The following is a 27,637-nucleotide window of genomic DNA, read 5'->3' on the forward strand; positions in this document are numbered from 1 at the left end:
TGAATGAAGCCTTCACATAAAACAGTGGGTACTTCATAATTCCATGTGTATGAAATTCCAGAAAAGGCTTAACTACAGAGAAAAAAAAACTGAGGAAGAACTGGGGGATGGCAGAGGCAGAGGGACCTCAACTTTCTGGAGTGATGTTAATACTCTATCTTTATACAGAATACACTTTTGTCAGAACTAGTCCTCAACATTAGGTAGTTTTCTATGAGTATCAGGATTGACTGCATTAATTTTAGCCTGAATTTGCAGGTGATGATTTTGCAGGTGTTTGCTGGAAACATTATTTTTATCCTCATTGTACGTCACTGAGATAACCCATGAATGTCTAGTGTTCCTCTTGATAAATTTCTAAGAGTCTACTATGTATCACAGCCTATGCAAGCACCTTGCCTCTGGGAGGTTCCTGTTTTTATATGACTTTTAATTTTACAAAACATTTTCAGAAACATTTTCCCCCATTAATTTACAACACATTTCTTAGTTCTTTTTTTTTTTTTCCAGCACCCCTCAGCATGTGGGAATATCAGTTCCCCAATGAGGGATCAGAGCAACTCCCCATTCATTGGAAGTGAAGAGTCTTAACCATTGGACCACTTAACCATTCAAGTCCCCATATTTCCTTTTTTTTGGCTTCACTAGGTCTTTGTTGCTGTGCATGGGCTTCTCTCTAGTAGTAGAGCCAACAACAGGCTCTAGAGTGCACGGGCTCAGTAGTTGTGGCACACGGGCTTGGTCGTGGCCTTGCAGTATGTGGGATCCCTGACCAGGGATCGAATCTGCATCCCTGCATTGGAAGATGGATTCTTAACCTCTAGATCACCAGGGAAGATCTTCAGTTCAGTTCAGTCGCTCAGTGGCTCTTTGCAACCCCACGGACTGCAGCACGCCAGGCCTCCCTGTCTATCACCAACTCCCAGAGCGTGCTCAAACTCATCTCCATCACGTCAGTGATGCCATCCAACCATCTCATCCTTTGTCGTCCCCTTCTCTGCCTACCTTCAATCCTTCCCAGCATCAGGGTCTTTTCAAATGAGTCAGTTCTTCACATCAGGTGGCCAAAGTACTGGAGTTTCAGCTTTAGCATCAGTCCTTCCAATGAATATTCAGGACTGATTTCCTTTAGGATGGACTGGATGGACCTCCATGCTGTCCAAGAGACTCTCAAGAGTCTTCTCCAACACCACAGTTCAAAAGCATAAATTCTTTGGTGCTTAGCTTTCTTTATGGTTCAACTCTCACATCCATACATGACTACTAGAAAAACCATAGCTTTGACTAGATGGACCTTTGTTGGCAAAGTAATGTCTCTGCTTTATAATATGCTATCTAGGTTGGTCACAGCTTTTCTCCAAGGAGCAAGCATCTTCTAATTTCATGGCAGTTCGTAATCTACAGTTTCTAGCTTCAAATAAGAAGCCTTTGCTCCCTACGAAGGGCTACTGTTTACTGGACATTTTGCCTGAGAAAGCCCTCACATAGGTGTGAAATTAATACAGTTCAGATGTTTGAATATGCATTTGTATGAAATATCTACACCAATATAAAATTTTCTCAACTGTTACTCTTTCATTAAAAATAAAAATTGTGACTGTATCCCGTATAGCTTAACTAAAGTGGTTTTGGATCAAAAACAGTTTTTATTAAACACTGAAAACCAGATTTAGGCAGTAAGGCCTTTAAGTTTTTGATTATCCATTTTTATGGCCCAGTGTTGTGTGTGTGTGTGTAGACACTCAATATATGCAAGTTGATAGGCTAGTACCCCAGTGGTGTGTGTGTGTGTGTGTGTGTGTGTGTGTGTGTGTGTGTGTGGACACTCAATATATGCAAGTTGATAGGCTAGTACCCCAGTGGTGTGTGTGTGTGTGTGTGTGTGTATAGACACTCAATATATGCAAGTTGACAGGCTAGTATATTACAGATTGATTTTAAAGATCAAAAGTCAGGATGAAAACCCAGCAAAACAACCTCTATGAGTCTGAGCTCACTTCGCATGCAAAACTAGAATGCACAAAGTAAACTACTTTATAATGCATACCAAGTGCACATTTAAATCCAGGAAAGAAGTGGTGATTAATTTAAAAAATAAAATGTTAGAGAAACAACATGGTATGCCAAAACTGAACAGCAAACCTTTCTTAGTGTCTATATGGGGGAATGCAAATGATAAGCTGGCCTGGTTACAACAGCTCTTAGGTCAAACTTAGAATTCTGCTACGAGATATCGTTAACAATGCAGCAACTACAAATTAAATTCTGCCAGGGTGAATATCTCCATTAACTTCCTCCTCTTAGTAGAAAAGAAGGTTTGCTAACAGGAAGCTCACATTTATGAGCTTCTACAAATGCCTTTTTCTGTAAAACCACAAAAATTTGACTGCCTCAGGAAAAATTTCCCCTCTTTACTTTTAATTAGGGCATTATCTACATGCAATTAAATCCACTCATTTTAAGTATACAGTTCAGTCAATTTTTATTATTTATTTGTTTGGTTGGCTGTACTGGGTCTTAGGTGTGGCATGTGGGACCTCGTTCCCTGACCAGGCATTGAACCTGGGCTCCCTGCACTGGGAGGGCCAAGTCTTAGCCACTGGACTACCAAAAAAGTCCCCAGTTTGGTTAATTTTTGAAACTGTATGTAGCCCTGTAAGCACTGTAACAATCAAGATAGATGTCAGTTTCCTTCTCTAAAAATATTCCTTGTGCCACTCTGCACTCAATTCCCTTCCCAGCCACCACTGATCTGCCTGCAGTCCCCATAGCTTTGCTTTTTCTAATGGTTCATATGAACGAAATGATACAGTATTTAGTCTTTTCTGTTTGACTCATGCTTAGCATAATACTCTGAGAACCAGCCACACAGTTGGAAGGATCGATATTTCATTCCTTTTGTTACTAAATAATATTATTTCATAGTATGGCTATACTGCAACTCATTTACTCATTTATCAGTTGATGGACTTCTGGGCTGCTTCTAATATTCTGCTACTATAAACAGGAATACTATGCACATCCCTGTAAAGGCTTTTCTGAGTTTTAATTGTGGCAAAAGACACAAAACATAAAACTACCACCTCAGTGGAATTAAGTACATTTATATTGTTGTGCAACCGTCACCACCATCCTTTCCTAGAACTCTTTGCACTTTGCAAAACTGAAACTCTGTACCCATTGAACATTAATACCCCATTCCCTTTTCCTCCCAGGCCCTGGCAACCACCATTCTTCTTCTGTCTCTATGATTTTGACTACTCTAGAAGGTACTTCATAGAAGTGGAACCATACAGTATTTGGCTTTTTTTCATCTAGCATAATGTCAAACAAGGTTCATCCATCTTGTTGTGTGGGTCAGAATTTCGTTCCTTTTTCAGGCTGAATAAAAGCCCATTGTATAGGGCTTCACTGGTGGCTCAGTGGCAAAAAAAAAAAAGAAAAAAGAAAAAAAAATCCATCTGCCAATGCAGGAGATATGGGTTTGATCCCTGGTCTGGAAAGATCCCACATGCCATGGAGCAACTAAGCCCGTGGGCCACAACTATTGAGCCTGTGCTCAAGAGCCTGGGAGCCACAACTACTGAGCCCATGTGCTGCGACTGCCAAAGCCTGCAAGCCTGAGAGCCTGTGCTCCACAACCAGAGAAGCCACTGCAATCAGAAGCCCATGCACTGCTACTGTTAGTCCACTGTACACATACCATAGTTTGCTTATCCATTCATCTCTCAGCGAACACTTGGGTTGCTTCCACATTTTAGCTGAGAAAATGCTGCTATCAACATGGGCTGTACAAATCTCTCTTCAAGACTCTGCTTTCAATTCTTTTGGGTACATATCAAGAAGAGGAATTGGTGGGATCATAAGACAAATCTGTTTTTAGTTTTCTGAGGAACCATCATACTGTTTTTCACAGCAGCTGTATCAGTTTACATTCCTACCAACAGTGCACAAAGTTCCAATTCTCCTATCTTTGTTAACATTTATTTTCTAGTTTCGTGTTTTTCTTAATGGGTATGAGGTGGTATCTCACTATGATTTTGCTGTGCATTTCCCCGAAGCATAGTGACACTGAAAATCACGTGCTTATTGGTCATTTGAATACCTTCTTTGGAGAAATTTCTGTGCAAGTTCTTTGCTCGTTTTTGAATCAAGCTGTCTGATTCTTATTGCTGATGGGTTTTAGGAATTCTCTATATACTCTAAACATTAATCCCTTATCAGATATATGGTTTGAAAATATTTTCTCCCATTCTGTGGACCGCCTTTTCACTCTGTTGTAGTGTCTTTTAACGCACAAAAGCTTTTATTAATTTTCATGAAGTCCACTTTATCTGTTTTTTTGTTGCCTGAGTCTTTCATATCTAAGAAGTCATTGCCAAATGCAATGTCATTAAAACTTCTCCCTATGTTTTCTTTGTTGTCTTCTCAGAGTTCTATAGTTTTAGCCTCTATGTTTATATACATATATATATATTTAATCCAGTTTGAGTTAGTTTTTGTATACGGTGTTACGTTAGGGTCCGACTTCATTTTTTCCTGTGGATATACAGTTTACCCAACACCATTTATTCAAAAGACTGTCCCTTCTCACTGAATGGTCTTAGAACAATCCTTGCTGAACATCATCTGACTACTGGTATATGTCTGTATGCCAGAGCCACACTGTTTTGATTACTGTAGCTTCATGGTGAGTTTTGATATCAGCAAGTGTTAGGTCTTCAAATTTGCTTTTCTTTTTCCAAGACTGTTTTGGCAATCAAGGATCTCCTGAGATTCTGTAAGCATTTTAGGATGGATTTTTCTGTTTCTACAAAAAATAGGTTTTTGAAAGAAATTGCATTGAATCTGTAGATCACTAACATCTTAATAGTATTCAGTCTTCAAATTCATCAACAGAGAATATGTTTTCATTTATTTAGCTCTTTAATTTCTTTTGTCATGTTTTAGAGATGGTAAGAGAGACCCACCCCTCTCTGTATTCCTCTTCTTATAAGGGCACCAATCCCATCATGAAGCCCCCCACTCTCATGACCTCATCTAATTCTAATCACTTTCTCAAGGCCCCATCTCCTAATTCCATCTCATTGGGAGTTAGGGCTTCATCATATGAATACAGGGGTGGGGTGGAAACTCAATTCAGTCCACAACATAAGGTCACTAAGTCTTTTCTCCATCTCTAGAAGTGTTACAGTTTTAATTCTTACATTTAGGCCTGCAAGGCATTTTAAGCTTCATTAGATATATGGTGGATATAAGAGTGGAAGTTTATTTTTTTTGCATTTGATTGAGAACAATTTGTTGCCAAAACTAACCTTTGCCTATTGAATTACCAGCACTTTCATCAGAAATTTTTAATTTTTCCAAATTCCTGACAATTATTAATCTTAGGATTTGAGAACAAGAAATTGGAATTGCCAAATTACATATTATTCTATATTTTTCACACTTTCTTTCTTACATGATTTTAAGTAATAATGAGTTATCATGAAACACTGAATCACTTCTGTGATAGGGTTATGTTAAGAAGTTTCAGGGGCTTCCCTGGTGGTCCAGTGGTTAGGAGACTGTTTGCCAATGCAGGGGACATGGGTTCGATCTCTGGTCCAGAATGATCCCACATGCCTCAAGGCAACTACTGAACCCATGAGCCACAACTACTGAAACCCAAGCGTTTAGAGCCCTTGCTCTGCAACAAATGGTAGCCTCCTCAGTGCAACCAGAGAAAGCCTGCACACAGCAACAAAAACCTAGTGCAGTCAAAAATAAAATAAATAAGGAAATAAATCGTGAAAAAAAAAAGAAGTTTCAGGGGTTACTTTGGTAAAGTAAGATATAATAATAAACGTGTGGGTTCCTATTATTATGAACAAATAGACTGTGACAATATCATATATTTCAATCATGTAAAAAATAATCTCCACCTGATACAGAAATCTGATAATAAAAACATTAGCACTAAATGAATGCCCAATAAATATCATTTAAAAATAGAAAGATGTCACAAGTATTTTGTATTTAAAAGTTATTCTTAAATGAGATTTTAAAACACATCAGCATTAGTATTTTTCATAAGACAAATGTTCCAGATGGAGAAGAGATTCGTTCAGGTCGTGCTGATGTTGATCAAACTATTCCGAGTGTGTCCAAAGCAAATACAAGTTGGGTGTTAAACTATGCACTATTTCATATAGACTCATTTCCTTTTCTAGAGATGAAAATACTTCGTCTGCTTGCCTTAATTTTGGTTTTGCTGCTAAAATTGATACCGCTTGTCCTAATTCAGATTTTAGATCGACTGATTTCACACTGGAATATTCCACAATGACACTTACATTTGTCTCTGCATTTTTTCTGCAGAAGTCTTTACAAAGAACTGTAACCTACAGCAAATATTCAAACACTGGAACACTACTGGATTCTATTAAGATAACGTAACATTCAGATATCCTATTAACAGTACATGGTTCAAAACTGCCAAATTAAAGACTGCTTCCAAAACTGATTTCTTAGAGCAAGATTTGCAGAATCTTTATACAGTGTACTACTGTTTGTAATCTCACTAATATTTTTTAAAATTAATGTATTGCTGTGCTGGGTCTCTGTTGCCGTGTGTGGGCTTCCTCTGGTTGCGGCAAGCAGAGGCTACTCTCTAGTTGTGGTGTGCAGGCTTCTCATCACGGTGGCTTCTCTCATTGCAGAGCACGGGCTCCAGGGCACAAGGGCTTCAGTAGCTGTGACTCGTGGGCTCCAGAGCACTGCTCAGTAATTGTGGCACATGGCTCAGTCGCCCCACAGAATGTGGGATCTTCCCGGACTAAAGATCAAACCCATGTCCCCTGCATTACAGGGCGGATTCTTAACCACCAGACCACCTGGGAAGTCCAATACATTCCTTCTTATAAGAATAAGTTAGTATTAATAGCAGACAGGGCCGCAAACACATATAACAAAGCAACGGTGACAAGCGAGAATGACTGATCTGATGGTGGCCCTGTTCATCCTGTCTGCTCCAGTCCTTACTTCAAAAATGTTGACCTTAACCTTTGACATTCATTCCACTCTTGCTTTTGACTTGTCAGATGACTCCTTTGAGTTAGTAATGCCTATGACTTTTTTTTAGTAATGCCTATGTTGATGGTTAAACTTTAATCCCCACAGATGTTTTCCCTTTACCCTGATGTCTCAACTGATACTTCTTATGATTTGGAATAATACATAGATGTCCCTAGAAACGCCAGGAAGGAACTCCTGCATGGCAACCCTATTGGAAATAAACCGACCACACACTGGACTCTCTGCTGTCTCATTATCTGCCTGTCTCTCCTTATGCCAGCACCACACTGTTTTCACCCCCAGCTTCAGTGTAAGTCCTAAAGACAAAGGTAAGTTCTTTAGCTGGCCAGGAAGTTCACACTGCTAAGTAAAATAACAGCCACCTTTCATTTTAAAGGGGTGCATAGTTTATAAAATTCGCTCATTTGATATTTGTCTGTGATCATTTGAAGCTGAACATGCGTTTTCATTCCCATTTTACAAGCAAGAAACCACATCCTCAGAATAAGTGACTCCTCCCAGATTGTGTAGCCGGTTGGGTAGGTCTGAGGGTGTTCTCCGAGTCTACTCCTCTTTGAAATGCTCCACAGCCTTGCCCCTCACACCAGCTCCCCAGGGCCAGTTCCTTCTGTGCAGGTCTCAACTGAGAAGAGACCGCCTTGGAAAGGTGTGGCCTGGCCCCCTGAGGAGCCCAAGCAGCTCTCACCCTTCCCTGTCTGTCTTCCTCTTCCTACTCATCTCTGCCTCCGTTTCATACTGATTTGTGACTTGCTTATTCTCTCTCTCTGCCACTAGAAGGTAAGTTCAGCAAGAGCAGGACCTTACTCTCTGCTGACCTCAGGGTTCTCAGTACCCTGTGCAGAGCCTGCAGAGTCAGTCAGTCCTTTTCAGTCAAGAAATAAGTGAATGCTCCCCCCATCAGACCAAAGAGCTAAGTGACAAACACCAGACTGCTTATCCTGTCCTGAATTATACATAATACTAACATGGTTTACTGTCTAGGACAGTAAGTTCCCTACATATGAACCTTCAAGTTGCAAACTTTCAAAGGTGTAAATGTGCCTTCCACCAGCATCAGGGATGAGTGAAATTGCATGTGTTATTTATGTGAAAGGTATTATAAACCCGTTACAGGACAGGACTCTAGCTGGTTGTGTTAGCTGGGGACCTAGGCTAACTTTGTTGGATTTAACAAATTGGACTTATGAATGCGCTCTTGGAAAAGAACTCATTCATATGTTGGGGACTTACTGTACACAGTCAACTTCCCCAGAATGCCTAGAAAAAAGCACACACCCCACAAGAAAAGAGCCAAGGGAAAGAAGAGGTGTCCCACTGTGCAAACTACCTCACTCTGCAAAATGAACTGGAAAAATCTGGGGATGTGGGAGCTAGAAAATGCATCTTTATTGTTTTCACAAACTCCCGGGCTGCATTCAAATTCCAGCAGCATGACTGTTTCTGAGTCTGCAGGCATGGTCCGGGTGGACAAGAGGAGGATGCCACAGAGCCTAGACCCAATTCAGAAGGCAGCTCCTTGAAAACTGCTGATCAACTGTGATTCTTATTTCTAAAAAAGAAGTTTGAGTTTGAAAAGCAAAATTAAGTACGGTACATCTGTATGATGGCTACCCAGGAATAAAGGCTGTCATTTGTGGAGTGAAAGGTGTGGGTGGGGAGGATATACAAATGTGTGGCATGAGTATGTGCTCAGTCCTAGGCATAACGTTTATTTGTAAATTAGCATAAAGGAGACAAAAATTGGTTCTGGGTTACAAAAAAATCAATGGCATGCAATTAGAAATACATTTTACAAGAACATAGTCTGAACCTGGTAAATAGTCCCCTATTCCTAACTTATTTTAATTCAATATAGAAAAGATTGATAACAAACATGAACAACATCAATACTAACTCCTAAATTTAAGAATTTAGACTCAACATACAATTAATTGAAGCTGAATTCACAATATTTGGAATTCTCAGGGGCTAGGAAAAAATTTAATTTTGCAACTAAAATTTACTTTTGCCTCCAATGAAAGGGCTTACTAATCATACCAGTAATATTGGGCTTCCCAGGTAGTTCAGAGGGTAAAGAGTCCACCTGCAATGTAGGAAACCTGGGTTTGATCCCCAGGTTGAGAAGATGCCCTGGAGAAGAATACTCACTCCAGTATTCTTGTGTGGAGAATTCCATTGACAGAGGAGCCTGGTGGGTTACAGCCCATAGGGCCACAAAGAGTTGGACTTCACTGAGCAACTTAGCACGCACATACATAGCACCAACAATCAAACCAAAACGACTCCCCTCACCATACCAAAAGCTCAACTATTTCAGAAAATGAACTGCTTTTTAACAACTTCCAGGAAGTTAAACATGACCAATTGTACATAGGGATTTATCTGTAGAGAGACAGAAATATCCTTACAAAGGCACAGAAGAGGAGAGGCAGCGGGAGAGGATGCGATGTGTGCTCACCCTGGAGACATGGTCTTTGGAGATGACAAGTAAGGACAGGAGTCCCACAAAACATTGCATAGTGGGGGAAACAAATCTAAGTGTTGTATAAAAGCTGGTTCGCCCAATAGAGCTCTGCGTAGTCTAGGCAAGTAACAGGCACCAGATTCCTGTGGGTGATAAGGACTGGCTATGCCAACAGAGGGAGAGGCTGTTCTAGGACCCCCACCCCATTCCTGTGAAGCCAGGGGGCCAGCATTCCCCCAAAGTCAACAGAAGCTGGAGAGGAGGTTTTGGCTCTGGAGAAACTGATCCCCTCAGAGAGGCACCAGGTCCAGCAGTAGAGAGCGGGATTGACAAGGGCAATAAGAATTGATTAACAGAGGAAGGAGGGCTTCCTGGGTAGCTCAGCTGGTAAAGAATCCACCTGCAATGTAGGAGACCCTGGTTTGATCCCTGGGTCGGAAGTTCCCCTGGAGAAGGGATAGGCTACCCACTCCAGTATTCTTGGGCTTCCCTGGTGACTCAGACGGTAAAGAATCTGCTGGCAACGAAAGAGACCTGGGTTTGATCCCTGGGGTGGTAAGATCCCCCAGAGAAGGGCATGGCAACCCACTCCAGTATTCTTGCCTGGAGAATCCCCACAGACAGAGGAGCCTGGCGGGCTGCAGACATGACTGAGCAACTAAGCACAGCACAACAGAGGAAGGAGTACCTCCCATACACTAAGAAGCGAGCCTCCAGGGCACCAGCGGTCAGGTCATCTCCCAGAAGCTACAAATTAGAAAATCAATCTCTCAAAGAGCTCAGTCCTTAGAGCTAGCATCACACTTAACGTGGAATGCTTTTGCCCTAAGATCAGGAACAAGGCACAGATATTGACTCTCACCATTTCTATTCAAAACTGTACTAGAGGCTCTTGCCAGAGAAATAAGGCAAGAAAAAGAAATGAAATTCATAAGGTCCTTTGGATAGAGAGAAATGCTAATGCCTTTTTTTTTTTAACAGATTGTCTAAACAGAAAACACCAAATAGTCTACAAAAAGGTTGTAAGATTCAAGGATACAAGGTCAAAATAGACAAATCACCTATATTTTTTATATTAGCAGTGAATGACAAGAAATGGAACCTTAAAATGTATGACTTACAAAAAAAATAATATGACTTACAGTAGCATCAAAAAGTAAAATACTTAAGGACAACTCTAATAAAACATATGTAAAATCTGTATGCTGAAAACTACAATATGGTGATGTGAGAAATCAAAGTAAACCTAAGTGAAAATATACACTTTGTTCACGGGTGAGAAGACTCAATATAGTTAAGCTGTTAACTCTCCCCAAAATGATCTTATATTAATAGATTCAACAAAATCCCAATCAAAGTTCTAGCAGACTTTTTATAGAAATCAACAAATTGACTCTAAACTTTCTGTGCAAAAGCAAAGAACTTGGAAAAAGCATTATTTTTTTTTAAAGAAGAAAATGATTGAAGGATCTACTATCTGATTTCAAGGCTCACTATAAAGCTTCAGCATAAATCAAGACACCGTGGCATTGGCATAAGGAAAGACACAGATCAATGGAATATAACAGAGTCTAGAAATAGACCACATGCATATGGCCAACTGGTTTTTGACAAAGGAATCAAGGTAATTCAATAAAGGACAGTATTCTCAAAAAATGATGCCAGAACAAATGGACATCTATATGCAAAAAATGAAACTGTATTCATAACTCATTCTGTACATAAAAATCAACTGGAAATAAATCATATGCCTGAACATAAAACTATAAAACTTACAGAAAAAAAAAGAAAGAAAATCCTTATGACTCTAGTTTAGGCAAAGATTTCTTATGTACATTGGAAGAAGCACAAGCCCTAAAGAAAAGCATGAGTCTCAGAGAAAAGATATGTAATTACAAAGCCAGCCTCTCACCTCACCACTCTATAAGGAGAAACCATCAGTAAATTCTGCCTCCAAGAACTTCTCATCCCTTTTCAGTTCTTTCTTAAACAATATTGAAAGTGAAAGTGTTAGTTGCTCAGTCGTCTCTGACTCCTTGTAATCCTATGGACTGTAGCCCACTATCGATGGTAGTCTATCCACGGGATTCTCTAGGTAAAAATACTGGAGTGGTTTGACACGCCCTTCTCCAAGGTGATCTTCCCAACCCACATCCCTTACATCTCCTACACTGGCAGGTGGGTTCTTTACCACTAGTGCCACAATACTGGATGGCCAAAAACAGTCAAGCCTTTGAAGAAAATCTTTGAGAGACAAAACCCAAAACACACCAGGATTCAGAGAGAAAAAACTGAGGAAACAATGTAGGGAGCTGAGGGAAACTTAACGTGACTGGACAAGACTACCGTATTTGGAAGTCAATGGACACAGAAATATGAAGACATAGCAATAAGCATATTACTCGGATATCACTTGGAAATAAGGTAAATTATCAAATGAAAAGAGTTGAAAGTGATTGCCTCTGAGGGACAGAATGGGCGTGACAGGGGACTGATGCTTTTTACTATAATTTTTAAAAATATTATTTGGCTTCAAAAGAACAATGCTTATGTATTTTGTTGGCAGTATTTTAAAAGAAAAACAAGTGCCAAGAACTTCACAAAGTGAAGTTGGTATGTGAAAAATCACCATACCAACAGTAAATTGCTACTTGTCTGTCTTAAATTGCCAATTAAGTAAGAGTAAGCTCTCTTAATTGGCTTCATGGCCATGAGTAAGAGACAGCTTCTCTGACTCCCCAACTCTCCTCTCTAACACAGAGGAGGGTGTACAAGATCACCTCCAAGTCCCCTCCAGCTTCCACAAGTATGTGGCTTTATCAAGCAAGACTTCTGTTCATACAGTTATAGGCACTGCTGTAATAAAATAAAGAAGAATTTTTTTATATATAGCATATTTAAGTAGAAACGACACACAAGAAAAAGTTCAAAGCCAGTTACCTATAAAACAACAAATTATAGCATGAGTATCTTAATCCTATACGTTTTTGAAGACATTTAATTTCTTTGGAAATTGTCAGTTTTGGTTTTTGGTTGTCATTTTTGGTTATTTTTCTCACAAACCCAGTAAACCCAAACTGAAAAGGAATAAACCCCATCAATGTCAACTGAACAGGCTCAAATGTGGAGGTAAACTACTGCTTCACAAATGACAAAGGACAGGGCAAGGTGGGGCTTTTTCATACTCATGGAAGGCTCCAACTCCTTCTCTCTGCTTGGACACCCACCTTTATCTGATGCCCACTGAAGCCAAAAGATCTGAGCTAACAGAGACAGAGAAACTGGGAATGAAAGAAGAGGACAGAAAGAAGGCTAATGACCATGTGGACAAGGCTACTGCAAATTCTAACAGTATCATTCTATTCATGAAGTTAGCCATCCTAAGTGGACATTCACATTACAGAGTTATCAAACTAATGATGAGATGACTAATTAAAGCCAAGATCCAAATCAAGACCTCCGAATTTATACTTTTCAACTGGAAAGAATCAAAGACTGCAGCTATGTTTCTAAAGTAGCATCACTAAAGTATTATTCTCATGAGTATTAATGGACTACGCTGAAACAAGGTAAAACAGAGTACTCTTATTTGGTGCTTATTTTGTGAAATATTGCCACTGAAATACATTCCAGATGTTTAGCCTGACAGATGCTTCTACGAGGGTTTGTGCCCTCAAATACTGATAATCGTTATTCAAAAGTAAACTTACAGAACACCTCAAAACAAGATGAACTGGAATGTGTGGACAGTTTGATAATAGTCATTAGCAACAATTTTTTAAAGAAGGCTACTGTTTTAATGCAAATGAGTAGGTATTTAAAAACTGTCTCCATTTAGTGCTTTAGCACTTACAGTTTGGTCTGATGAATCAACAGAGTAGGATGGCTTCAGCAGAAGAGAACAAGGTAAGTACCTTGACATGGAGAACATGTTTCAGCTCCCTGAGAACAGAGAACCAGGGACCAGGAGAGGTTCTGACACCAGGAAACCACGTGCTTCTATCACCCTGGCTTGGATTTTGAAGACCCTTCTGGGGATAATTTGTGACTACAGCAAACTAAGAAACTAATCCCTTCCAAGAACGTAGAATCACTCATTTAAGAAGATGAACTAATATACTTCATGGTCCTTCCCAAGAATTCCCCAATTCTTTACATCAACTATTTGACAACTGATGTTAACACTCAAAAACTGGTGGTCTGAATACTGATTCCTGTAGCATCACGAGTTTGATTTCCTTTTAAATTACTTTCCTTTAAAATAAGTGATTAGCCAAGGGTGAAAGGTCTTCAGACTTGAGATATTCCAAGGCTTTCACAGTCACTCTCCTCCCACCTTCATATGGCTCTTTCAGATGAAACAGCTGTAAATAAGCTGGATGCTGGTATGATTATGGAAAAAAAAACGTCATTCCATCTTGCCTAACCTTTAGCAAAGCATGTGAAAGTATCCAAGCATGGCCTCATATTGTTCAAAAGGAAAAAAGCAGACTGCATGGCCTTCTCCAATCAGAAGCTGGGTGGGAAGATGTGTTCCTAATGCCTTATGGGTTCACTTGTTTATTTAAACCTTTCTCTGACTGACCACAAGGCATCATTTATCCGGTGCTGGAGCGAGCACTAATATGAATAAACAACAACCCCAACTTTATCTTTTCACTTCCTATGAGAGTCCCCACGGCAAAGAATTCTCAAGGATTCCAGGTGGCATGGAAGGCATGTCAGAGGGCATTTCTGGGGGTTTGGATGGATCACAGATAGATGTGGAGGAGACAGGAGGCATCCCGGAAAGAGTGTGAATGGGATCTGGGATGAAAGAGTTATGAGCACTTGAATCTGGGTGTTGTCATTTACTGGTTTTGTGACTCAGGGCAAAAAGGAGCGAGTCTCAGCTCCTCAATTATAAGAACAGATTATTGTGAGGGTGTAAGAGGCATACAGCAGATACTGAAATGCCAGTGCCTCCTCTGTTCCCACTCTGGACCGTGGTGAGCAAAAGGTTCACGTTTTCTAGAGATGATGTTGATCAAAGTCTTCAGAGACAGTGGCCCCAAGCTCTGCAAAGCATCAAGAAAGGAGGGGAGACAGAGAGAAAGAAGAGCAGCAGGAAGGTGCTGAGTGGCTCGAGCAGGTTGCAGAGCCTGGTCTGCATGGCTGGAAGGGTGAGAGGCGAGTGTGCCCAGCTTCCCTGGGGGGCCAGGGAAACCACCACACAGACACCCATTTGTTAACTCACAGGTGCCTGGAACCTGCAGATTATCAGGAACCACCCAAACTGCCCACCCCTGTTTCTAGAAGGCCTAGTTCCACTTCCTGCCAATATTTTATTAGGAAAACTTTCAATACACAGGAAAGTTTGAAGAGTTGTACAGTAAACATCCATTTAGGCATCACTTAGATTGTATTATTAGTTCTATTTTGGAAGTGGAGATCTGAACATATACAGCAGATTTTAGTTCTTCCTGCATTTGGGAAAAGTGGGTACAAAAGGAAGGGTCTGAAGGTTCCTATCTGGCAAAGGTCTGGCTTCTGTACTACCAGCGACGCAGCGGGATGAAATGAAACCCTTCAGTGACCCCTGAACAAACAAAGGGACCCACACACCTTAAATCTGTAGACGGTATTGAAACATGGAGCCCTATCAGTGCAAGGACAAACCTGGTGTTTGATCACAGCAGTCATTCTGCATCCTCACAACTCCCACCCCTCTCAAATAACACAAGGACGCCGCGGCTTCTGCGGGCTTCCAGTGTAGCAGCAGAATATTAAAAAACCATAAAGTGTCAAAAAAAAAACCACAAAAACTGCCAGAAAAGTGAACTGTCAGATTGCTACATCTGGCAATTAAAATATAGGATTTACATAATTCATGCTTTATTTCAATGAAAACTATACTACAAACAGGAATAATCTTAACTGCACATGACCTGAGTACCTCAAACAGGAAATCTGTTTTGTATTTCAACATGAAAAGCAGCATTTCAACTTCCCTATCATCTAAGTGTGTTGAGGGCAATTTCAATGGTTAGCAGCATTAGAAAAAAAAATTATACTCTTATATGAAGACAAGCACAAATATATAGAACTCATTATTAGAAACACAGATAATTACTGTTAATTACGGTTAATCAAGTAAACAGCATGAAGATTAGGAAAGAAAACAGTAATTTTCAAACATTACTGCTATCATGAAACATGATAGCGTCTACGATGGCACCAGCTCTGTGATCTAGAGCAAGACACTTCTCTCCGAGTTGTCTTATCAGTGAGACAGGTCTACCAATGCAACTTAGGCCTCCTCAGGGGTTCTTCCTCTGTCCTCTGCCTGGAGAAAGGACCACTGCTCTTTTTTTTATCTGTGTATAATTCTATTTATTTATTTATTTATTTATTATTTCTGGCTGTGCTGGGTCTCCGTTGCAGTGAGGGCTTTTCCCTAGTTGTGACCAGCAGGAGTTACTCTCTAGTTTTGGAGCAAGGGCTTCTCATTGCTGTGGTTTCTCTTGTTGCAAAGCATGGGCTCAGGCTTAATTGCTCTGCGGCATGTGGGATCTTCCCGGATCAGGGATCAAACCTGTGTCGGCAGGCGGATTCTTTCGCACTAAGCCCCCGGGGCAGCTCCCAATGCTCTTCTGATGAGGACGTTTGATAATCCTGCCCACAGTTCCTATTGCCCCTTCCCTCCAGTTACTGTGCCGGGCTGAGGAGACTCGACATCTCCCCTTCACCACCAGTCACTTTCCTCTTGCTGTGCTGCAGTTTCTCTACTTAAAATCAGATGAACAACCCACCAAAGGCCACTACGAAGGGGAAGACCAGTGCTGAGCATCCTAGAAGGATGACACCCCAGTACTTCTGATATTAGCTTGTACATCACAGAGTCACTTCTCTTTCTTTGGCGGTGGGGGGGGGGGGGGGGCAGGAGCCAGAAATTACAAACTAAGAGTTTTACACTGATGATCTGTGGGACTAGGTATCTAAAGCCTCTCCCCAAAGAAGTAAATTTGAAATTCAGATGTTTTAACCTCAGGGCTTCTTTAACACAGGATTTTTTTTTTTAAGCAGGGGTCCCCAACCTCTAGGATCTAATGGCTGATGATCTGAGGTGGAGCTGATATAATAATAATAGAAATAAAGTGAGCAATAAATGCAATGTGCTTGAATCATCCAGAAACCATCTCTCCGCCCCCCTTCTTAACCCTGGCCCTGCTCCTGGTCTTCCTCAAAACTGGTCCCTGGTGCCAAAAAGGTTGGGGACCGTTCTTTTAAAGAAAACATGATTTGCTAAAATGAGACCTCTTTCTCAAATACGCACACTCTTAGGTGTATATGTGTCGTCTTCCTGAGAGGCAAAGTAATGCACTTGCTATGGCTCCCAAAGGCCTGTAAGTTAGAATCTTGCATAACTTCAGTAAATTATTTAGCTTCTCTGAGACTCAGCTTTCTCATAGATAAATCAGGAATATTCCAAGGGATCACTGAGTTGTTAGAGTTTTGAAATGATATAAAGCACCTAGCACAGTGCCTGCAATGAAGAATCTGCTTCATAAATGAGCTTTCTCGTTTTTCACATCGTTCGGCAGAGATTCCAAAAAGCATGCTGAGTGTCAGTGAGCTTTACATCTTTATACTGATGAGGACAAAGAAAGAGATAAGAAGAGGAGAAAGGTAAAAGAAGAATGCTTTATCCGAGTGATTTATCATTTATCTGGATAAATGATTAATGGATTTATCCAGGGCCCTACTGGTTGTGAATTAATTTTTCACAAAGCAACTTAATACAACATTCATGAGTTTTGCTACATGGTTGATCATTTAAACTAGGATGAAACACTGAGGTTTAGCTGGTTAGTATCATTTAAACTAGGATGAAACACTGAGGTTTAGCTGGTTAGTATCATTTAAACTAGGATGAAACACTGAGGTTTAGCTGGTTAGTATGTTTTATTAAGGAGACTGAAGAACACAAAAACCATCTGCAGCATCAAGAACCACTTTTTAAGAGACACAGAATGAAAGTGACTTCCAAGATACACAGCTAAATGAGAAAAGGAAGGTGGCGAAAAGTATGTGTGGTCCATTACCAACTAACAAGAAGGTTTCATATGTAATTAATTAAGCCCTGGAGTCTAATTGGATTGGAAATATCACTATAAATTTATCTTAAAAGCAAAAAAAGGAAAGGAGGGAAGACTTCTCTTTACATTTAAGAAGTTTATAAACAATGACAAATCTAATATCAATAAACACCCTTAGAAATCAAATTATGGTTTCTAAATACAATTGCCAATCAAAAGGAACAGGGCCTTTGAGAAATGGCTGATTCTACTGCCTGCAGTGCAGGATACCCAGGTTCAATCTCTGCATTGGGAAGATCCCCTAGAGGAAGAAATGGCTACTCTCTCCAGTATTCTTGCCTGGAGAATTCCATGGACAGAGGGCCCTAACGGGCTACAGTCTATGGGGTCTCCATAGAGTTGGATACAACTGAGCGACTAACACTTTCACTTTTTCACTTTTAAATACCCTGCAAAAAAAGAACCGCTTTGTATTGGCTGGACTATGGACATGGATTTGACAGCTTTTTAAATTTAAATGGCAGCTATGATACAAACCCCAGGACACCTACCCAGCCAAAGAGCCAAAGAATAGTTCCTGTGACATGCCACCTTCTCCATATAGTCCCTTTTGGAAACCTACCACCAAACTTGGGGCCTTCACACCAACAAAATTATAAGTGTTGTTAGGTATTCATGTAAGAAGTCTTGCTGTAGTATGGATAGCTGTGATCGGTGAGTCAACTGTCCATGGCTACCAGTTATACCAAGATTGTAACAGCATTTTTACTTTCTACACAACAAAGAAGCTTTGCAAATAAAATCTTAACACTTTGAAAAAAAAATTAAAAAAGAAATGGCTGATTCCAAATATAAGGTAGAAAATGTACAAGTATAGTCTGGAATATCTTCTTAAGAATATCAGAAGTTAAAGAAGCTACTAACAACTATTGGGATTGCAATAGAAGACTCAAGAGACAGCTGGAAATGGCTCTCACCAGTCAGGAACAAGATAATCTGAACATCAAAAAGAACAGTAACTGTAATGTATTAAAATATATAAAATACATATTTTATATGTATTTGATTCAAACAAAATAAACCTCATTGCTCACCTTTGAAAGGTGCTAGGAAATCAAATTTTTCTGAAAACTAGTTTTAAAAAGGTGTGTTGGGGGGAAAGATTAAATCACTCATTCTGCCTTTTGTTTTTTTTTTTTTTGGCTGTACTGCATGACATATGAGATCTCAATTCCCAGATGAGGGATTGACCCTCAGGCCCTGTATTGGAAGGGTGGAGTCTTAACCACTAGGGAAGTCCCATTCTGTTGTTTCTATATGAACTATACCTGCAGGTAACCAAACAGATGATAAGAGATTTTTCATTTTAAGTAAGAGCATCTGGGACAATAAATGAGGAAATAACAACACATTATTATTTTGCAACCTTTAATGAAATAATGAATCTAGCCATTGATCATTAATGGCTACTAAAAATCATCAGATAAAAAATTGATAGGGGAACTTCATATTAGATGAACCAGGCTAGCAACATCTGAACCCACACGATCAATCTTATCACAAAAGGGAGAAAAGTAGACTTTTTGTGCCATCCAACGCAATGCAACAGGAAAGACACAACACCATCTAGGAGCTAGTCGTGCCATTCAGTTTAGCCCTGAATCTGATTTGAGTTTATAGATCTAACTACCGGTTGATTACAAACACAGCAGTCAGGTAACCTGTTATACAACCTTACAAGAATGTTCCAGAATACGGGAACTTCTACAGAGCAAACAATCTGGTATTTTAAAATCTACTGCAAATTACAGGCGGTTCAGGAAAAGGACAGGAGGAATTCAGAGATTGAGAAAGAAATGTGACACATCAATCAAATGTAATATGTGAACTTGTTTAGAAACTGGAGGTCAAACAAAAGAATTATTTTTAAAAAAAATCTGTGAACAAAAAATCTGAGAGTTCCTTGACGGTCCAGTGGTGTAAGAATCTGCCCCGCCAATCCAGGGGACACAGGATTGATCCCTAGTCTGGAAAGATCCCACATGCCACAGAGCAACTAAGCCTGGATGTGGCAATTACTGGCCTGAGTGTGTAACTACTGAAGCCTGGCCACCCTAGAGCCCGAGCTCTGCAACAAGGAAGCCACACAATGAGACGCCTGTGTACAGCAACTAGGGAGCAGCCCCCGCTCACAACCAGGGAAAGGCCGCACAGCAACGGACAGCCAGGACGGCCAAAAGAGCAAATCATGGGAAACACAAAAGGAGACCTGAACACTGGATCTCTGACAGTGAGGAATCATTATTAATGTTTCAATGTGGGAGGAGTATTATAGTTTTGTTTAAAGATGGTTGCTCATCTTTTAGATACATACACATGTAGACTCATGCCTGAAATCATTTGCTGTCTATGATTTATTACAAAATTACCTGAAAGGGAGGGGGAGAGAAAGAGTACTATTTTAAGCAGGACTGGCCATATGTCTATCACTGACACTTTGTGGTAGCTAGATGCTCATTCATTATGTTATTTTCTCTACTTCGGTATAGATTTGAAATTTTTCTGTAATGAAAAGTTTCAGGATTCATTAAAGCAGAAATTCAAAAGGACCTCTCTTCTGTTTCCTAGGATATCACTTTAAAGTGAAAAGACACAGCTCTTGGATGTTTTCTTAGATGTGTGGTGATTACAGTTAAGACAATAGTCCCAGGACTTCCCCTGGCAGTCCTGTGGTTAAGAATCTGCTTTCTACAAAAATATACAAAGGAGAAAAGTGGTGCTGGGAAAACTGGTCAACCACCTGTAAAAGAATGAAATTAAAACACTTTCTAACACCAAACACAAAAATAAACTCAAAATGGATTAAAGATCTAAATGTAAGACGAGAAACTATAGAACTCCTAGAGGAAAACACAGGCAAAACACTCTGACATAAATCACAAGATCCTCTATGATCCACCTCCCAGAGTAATGGAAATAAAAACAAAAATAAACTAATGGGACCTAATTAAACTTAAAAGCTTTTGCACAATGAAGGAAACTATAAGCAAGGTAAAAAGACAGCCTTCAGAAAGGGAGAAAATAGTAGCAAACGAAGTAGCTGACAAAGAATCTTAAAAATATACAAGCAGCTCATGCAGCTCAATACCAGAAAAATAAATGACCCAATCAAAAAATGGGCTAAAGAACTAAACAGACATTTCTCCAAAGAAGATATGCAGATGGCTAACAAACACATGAAAAGATGCTCAACATCACTCATTACCAGAAAAATGCAAATCAAAACCACAATGAGGTACCATATCACGCCAGTCAGAATGGCTGCTATCAAAAAGTTTACAAACAATAAATGCTGGAGAGGGTGAGTAGAAAAGGGAATACTATTACACTGTGAAAATGCAAACTAGTACAGCCACTATGGAGAACAGTGTGAAGGTTCCTTAAAAAACTGGAAATAGAACTGCCATACAATCCCACTGCTGGGCATACACACCAAGGAAGCCAGAATTGAAAGAGACACATATATCCCAATATTCATCGCAGCACTGTTTACAAGATAGGACATGAAAGCAACCAGATGTCCATTGGCAGATAAATGGATAAGAAAGCTGTGGTACATATACACAATGAAATATTACTCAGCTATTTAAAAAAAACACCTTTGAATCAGTTCTAATGAGGTGGATGAAACTGGAGCCTATTATACAGAGTGAAGTCATAAAGAAAAACACCAATATAGCGTATTAATACACATATATGGAATTTAGAAAGATATGCAAGACAGCAAAAGAAACACAGATATAAACAACAGACTTTTGGATTCTGTGGGAGAAGGCAAGAGTGGGATGATTTGAGAGAACAGCATTGAAACATGTATATTACTATATGTGAAACAGATGACCAGTCCAAGTTCGATGCATGAAACAGGGCACTCAAAGCTGGTGCACTGGGATAACCCAGAGGGATGGGATGGGGAGGCGGGCAGGAGAGGGGTGCGGGACAGGGGGACACATGTACACCCATGGCTGATTCATGTCAATGTACGGCAAAAATCACCACAATATTGTAAAGTAATTAGCCTCCAATTAAAATAACTAATTAAAAAAACAAACAAAAATAAATACATAAATCTAAAAAAGAATCAGTCTTCTAATGCAGGGGATGTGGGTTTGACCCCTGGTTTGGGGAACTGCAATCCCATGTGCAGCTGGGCAACTGAACGTCCGTGCTGCTATGACTGAGCCCCCGTATGCCGCAGCTAGGGAGAAGCCCGAGCGCTGCAGTGAACATGCTGAGCGCTGCAGTGAAGACGCCATGTGCTGCAACTAAGACTCGATGCAGCCAAATAAGTAGAAAGAAGAAGAAAAAGACCACAGTCCTCTATGTGGCACGTAGCTAGGTGCAATCGGTTTGAGTACCTTCTTTCCTTGAGGACAGAGCAGCGTACCAGACCTGGGAAAATGTATAGGGGGTTTGATGGATAGTGGAAAGCACGGGGTTCTGTAGCTGACCTGGTTTCAGGCTCCAGTTCTTTGTCAAGAATTGTTTAATCTCCCTGGGCCTCCGTGAAATGGGGATAACCTCCCCCACTCTCCCTGCCAAGAGCTGCCATGAGCATCTCAGGGATGAAAACATGAGAGCCCTAGCTCAGAGCAGGCACTGGGGATACTGGCATTCGGGAATTTATTCATTCATTTATTAACCAAACATCTGAGTATATCCGCTGGGTCAGACTCTAGGTTATGTGCTAGTGAAATCAAGACATAAAAAGCATGGCACCTGCCCTGAAGGAAACAGGAAAGTAAATGAATGATTATAGTGGTGAAAGCAATGTATTTTAAGTTCTGAAAGGATAAACTGTTGGATCTGGAATTCTGTATTCAAGCAACACTACCAATTATGAAAGTGAAATTGAGACATTTCTATAGCGTTTACTAACCATACACTATTAATATATATATGCAAAAAGGAAAAGAAAAATCACTCCAGGAAAAGATTACTTCCCTGAAAGAAAAAAATCTACACATGAAAGGCTGGGATATTTGGAAAATTATCTTTGGGTAGCAAAGCTTTAATGGCATAGGAATCAATTTTCTTCTCTGTGGGCCTCTTTATGCTACTTTTTCTCTTCAGAATATTGCGTTTACACAATCATATTACAGATGCTGTATACAGGCTTCCCAGGCAGCACCAGTGGTAAAGAACTCACCTGCCAGTGCAGGAGACATAAGAGACACGGATTTGATCCTTGGGTTGGGAAGATCCCCTGGAGGAGGACATAGCAACCCACTCTAGTATTCCTGCCTGAAGAATCTCATGGACAGAGGAGCCTGGGGGGCTACAGTCCATAGGGTTGCAAAGAGTCAGACACGACTGAAGCAACTCACGGATTATAGAAGCTGTATACCTACTGTCATCTCTGGAATCAAGATTCTCAAGAAAGCACAAAAGGACAGATACACAAAAGCAGTAAAAATAAATAAATAACATCACTCACCAAAGTGAGAAGGGAAACAGACAGAAGGTAATATACAAGTGTTAAATTTCTAATCTTTTTTAGAAGTGATCAAGATATATTGGTCAAAGTGTGTAAGACGGGAAACAGAGGTATAATTTAAAAGTACAGTGATAATAGAAAATGAAGAAAATGATAATAGTAGCTGCCACTGGGAAAAAGAACAGGGAGTGTGGAGCCAAGATTTCCTCCCTTCACTTTATATTCTCCTGTACCATGCAAATTTTTAAAAATTATGTGCATTTATCACTCCAATGGTTTAAAAAGTGTCACGGGAAACACTTTTTCTGCTAAAATATGTGTAACTTACAAGTTCTACAGTGAAATTTCCAACATTTAGTCTGCCTAAATACAAGAAAGATATTAAGGTAGCTAGACTTGATAACTTTTATAGTCTTTTCCAGACACTAAGCGTCTATCCAAAGGGAAATAGAAATTGTGTCACTGTCATTTGGATAATATAAAGACACACCTGTAAAGTCTGTTCCTAAGCTACTGAACCAAGAACAAAAAATAGGAAATTTCCCCAGGAAAAGGCAGCTGAAAACCAGGAACAGAAGCAGCAAAACTAAATGGAGATTTCTGCAACGGAACCAGGAGCAAGAACAAATGAACAAGAGAAAGTCAACACTGAGAGGGAGTAAGTGGCCTCCAGGGTAAAAGGGGTGGGGCTGAGGCTGCAAAGATTCATTCTCAGATGGGGGTGGGGTGGCGTGGGTTTCCCAGGTGGCGTTAGTGGTAAAGAACCCACCTGCCAATGCAGGAGACACAGGAGACATGGGTTCAATCCCTGGGTTGGGAAGATCCCCTGGAGGAGGGCATGGCAGTCCACTCCAGCATTCTTGCCTGGAGAATCCCATGGACAGAGGAGCGTGGCAAGTTACAGCCCATGGGGTCGCGAAGAGCTGGACATGACTGGAGTGACTTAGCACGCAGCATGGGGTGGGGTGGCAGGGGTGGGGTCTGGAAGTGAGAGGCAACCGCTCTGCCATAGAAGCTGGAAAGCAACAAATGTGCAAAAAGAAGACCAAGACATGGAGGACAAAAAGGATTGAGTACAAGTTTCTTCTGCTCCAGACAAGAGCTGTCTAACCGTCTTCATGAAATCATGGGGAGAAGGACGGTCAAAGAAATTCTAGTACACAGATGATAGGTGGAATTTGAAAACAGGCAGTACCCAGTGAAAGGGTCAACCGTCTTTTCTCTACTGGGTGCCTGTCTTTTATTATTTCAGTGTGCACTGCTGTGCCTAGTCGGTCAGTCACGTCTGACTCTTTGCGACCCCACGGATTCTAGCCCGCCAGGTACTTCTGTCCATAGGATTCTCCACGCAAAAATACTGGAGTGGGTTGCCATTCCCTTCTCCAGGGGATCTTCCCAACCCAGGGACAGAACCCAGGTCTCTCACATTGCAGGTGGACTCTTTATGGTCTGAGCCACCAGGAAAGTCACATTTATACATTTCAGTATAGTAAAGGGATTTCACAGCTTCACTTAAGATACTGGTTTATCCAATCTTATTTTTATTATATACCTCTTAACCAAAAGTTCTCCTACTACAGGGATTTTCAAAAATCTAACTCTTTGGGTTGAAAAGAAGCTACCTTCTATCTTGAGGAGATTCTCAAAGGGTCTTGAAGAGTTTGTATCAGTTTCCTCTTCATGCCCTACCTACACTGGACACAAGGTAAAAACACTTGGGATTTAAGATCTAGAAGGGACTTTGGCCTTCTTTCCAATAAGACGCCTCATTTAAGATGAGAAAACACAAATACTGGGCTCTTGCTGGTATTCACTGAAGGGAAGAATGAACGTAGTCTTAGGCAAGGTTCCAGCAGAGCGCAAGCTAGAACACTTCTTGTCCAGCTGCCTATATGTCAGCTCCCTTTTCACTCTGTGGGCTCTGCTGTCTCTATGGCATTTTTTTTCAGTCGGAGGAGAAAAAATACTTGCTCCACAGACCCATTTATGAATAAACATGTAAGCAGTCTGACAGAGCAATAGGTCCTGGGACCCAGTCTGCTTCATCTGAATCTTCTGTGTCTCTAAAGGGCTTTCCCTCCATTTCCTAATGAAATATGTACATTCAATTACTTGCAGAAACTGCTAACTTCAGATGAAAATTATATGTAATCTGAAAACCACAGCTTTGACGTATGCTTTAGCGTTTCCTACATAAAGAGGAATTCCCAGGAGCTACAGAGGAATGAGATGGTTGGATGGCATCATCGATTCAATGGACATGAGTTTGGCCAAACTCCGGGAGATGGAGAAGGACAGGGAAGCCTGGTGTACTGCAGTCCATGGGGTCGCAGAGTCAGACCCAACTGAGCAACTGAACAACAACAACTACATTTTCAAGGAAGGCTGAAATTTAGTCTCACAGAAAGGAAAGGCTAGAAGGAAGACAAGCCAAAGGGTTTTTTCCTAATAGTTGAAATAAGCCAAAAAGAGCAAATAATCCACCGATATGATGGACCAAACCACTGTAAGGGCAAAGTGGCTTTGGAAAACCATTTTCTTTCATTACAGAACATCCTTAGTAAAATGAGAAGGGAAAGAGCATCTGTTTTTTTAAGACTGTTTCAGACATCAGTGTCTGCTTATGGGGACTAAGTATCTATTAGTGAGATCTTAGATGTTTCAGCATCCACTGCAAAGGAGGATTCTTCAAATGCTATGCCAACCTGTACTTAGTCACTCAGATCTCTTGCCACCAAACCAAATCTCCTTTTTCCCTTCTCAAGCAAATCCAGTACAGTTTCCCAGAACCAAAGCCCTATCTTTTGTCCAGTTATCAACTATAAACTCTTTGAATATTCTGAATCTATTACAGAAAAGACTTCCGCCACAACATCAGTGCAAACAGAAGAAGAAATGGACAACCATCTCCAGGGAAAGTGCAGACAGCCAACCCTGGAAGCTCAGCAGTCATGAGGTGTCTCCCAAGGTCTCAGGTCAATTCTCTAAAGCCAACAGGAGCAAGTCACACAGCCAACTGTAAGGGCCCTGACAATCTTAACTGGACTTTTCTAGTTATGCCTGAATTTTTGTTTATACTTATGCTATTTTCCCCAGACTTCAGTACCCCCTCCACTTTTTTTTAAGAGTATTAACTGTTTTAAAGAAAAAGAGAGAGAAAAGGAACAACAGCAACAACATGATCAAGTTTACAGAATGTAGAAGTAAAATATGAGACAAAAGTTCACAAAGGATGAGAGAGGCAGATGGAAATACTCTTGTAATAATCTTACACTGTTCATGAAGTAATGTAATTTTCACTTGAAGATAAACTGTGATTCATGAAAGAGGCGTACTGTAATCTCAGAGGAGTACTTGGCCAACAGAAATATATTGTGAGCCAGATACACAATTCTAAATTTTCTAGGAGTACCATTAAAAAATAAACAAATAAAATGAATTTCAATATCTTTATTTAGCCCAATATATAAAAAATGTTATCATTTCAACATGTCATCAATCATTCAAAATCATGCATGTTTTAAATCTGCAACATCTTAGTTTGGACTAGACATATCTGAAGGACTCATTAGCCATGTGTGGTCAGTGGCTGCCATACTGGGCAGCTCTAGAACAGGAGTCAGGAAACTTTTCTGTAAAGGAACAGATAGTAAACATTTTGAGTTGTGTGGGCTACATAGTCTCTGTCATAACTACTGAAATCTGTTATCGTATTGCAAAGCAATCAGAGGCAAAATGTAAATTAATAGGCATGGCTGTGTTCCAATAAAACTTCACAAAAACATGTTGGCCAGATTTGGAAGGAAATGGGAACCCACTCCAGTATTCTTGCCTGCAGAATTCCATGGACAGAGGAGCCTGGTGGGCTACAGTCCAGGCGGTCGCAAAGAGTAGGACATGACTGAAGCAACTAACACAATACAGTTTGCCAACCATTACTCTGGAGCAATGACAAAAAATAACACAAAGAAATATAAGCAAAAAGTTGATAGGGAAGATAAAAATGGGAGGCTATAGTATCAGTAAACACTAAATAACACACAATTCATCCAAAAAAAGACAGAAAAGAGGTACAGAGGGACACAGAACAATCAAGACAAATAAGAAAGGAACCCCAAGATAGAAGACAGGTTCATTTGCATCATTAATTAGGTTAAGAATAAATTAGGCAGGGATTGCCAGAATGGATAAAAAAGCAAGATCCAACCATAAGCTGTTTATAAGAAACCTACTTTAATTATAAAGACAAATAAGTTGACAGTAAAAGGCAACCATATAGGATAAGAAACAAGAGTGGCTGTATTAATACCAGATAAAATAAACATCAAAAGAGTTATTTCTAGAACGGAGAAGAAATATTCCACACTGATAAAACGGGAAATCCATTAAGAAGACATAACAATCTATAAGACAGGCATACATTTATCAAAAGAGCTTCAAAATACATGAAGAAAAAACTGATAAAATTAAATGGAGAAATAAATCTACAACCACAGTTGGCGATTTCAATACCATTCTCAG

The 27,637-nt window shown here is 40.2% G+C and overlaps 1 protein-coding gene across 10 annotated transcripts in view; it reads right to left on the bottom strand.

The window, feature by feature from the left end:
• PARN (poly(A)-specific ribonuclease) overlaps positions 1-27,637 on the bottom strand; it is a 199,452-nt gene that overhangs the window by 20,957 nt on the left and 150,858 nt on the right. The window contains exon 23 of one of the 10 annotated variants that reach the window (XM_027961594.3): positions 4,002-26,748. The exons of the other annotated variants lie outside the window; for them this stretch is intronic. Coding sequence (XP_027817395.1) covers positions 26,736-26,748 — 13 coding nt within the window. The 3' untranslated portion in view covers positions 4,002-26,735. Of the gene's footprint in view, positions 1-4,001; positions 26,749-27,637 lie in introns of those variants that run through there. 10 annotated transcript variants of the gene reach the window in all.

Source organism: Ovis aries, chromosome 24 (assembly GCF_016772045.2).
Source record: "Ovis aries strain OAR_USU_Benz2616 breed Rambouillet chromosome 24, ARS-UI_Ramb_v3.0, whole genome shotgun sequence".
In the NCBI taxonomy this organism is placed as follows: Eukaryota; Metazoa; Chordata; class Mammalia; order Artiodactyla; family Bovidae; genus Ovis; species Ovis aries.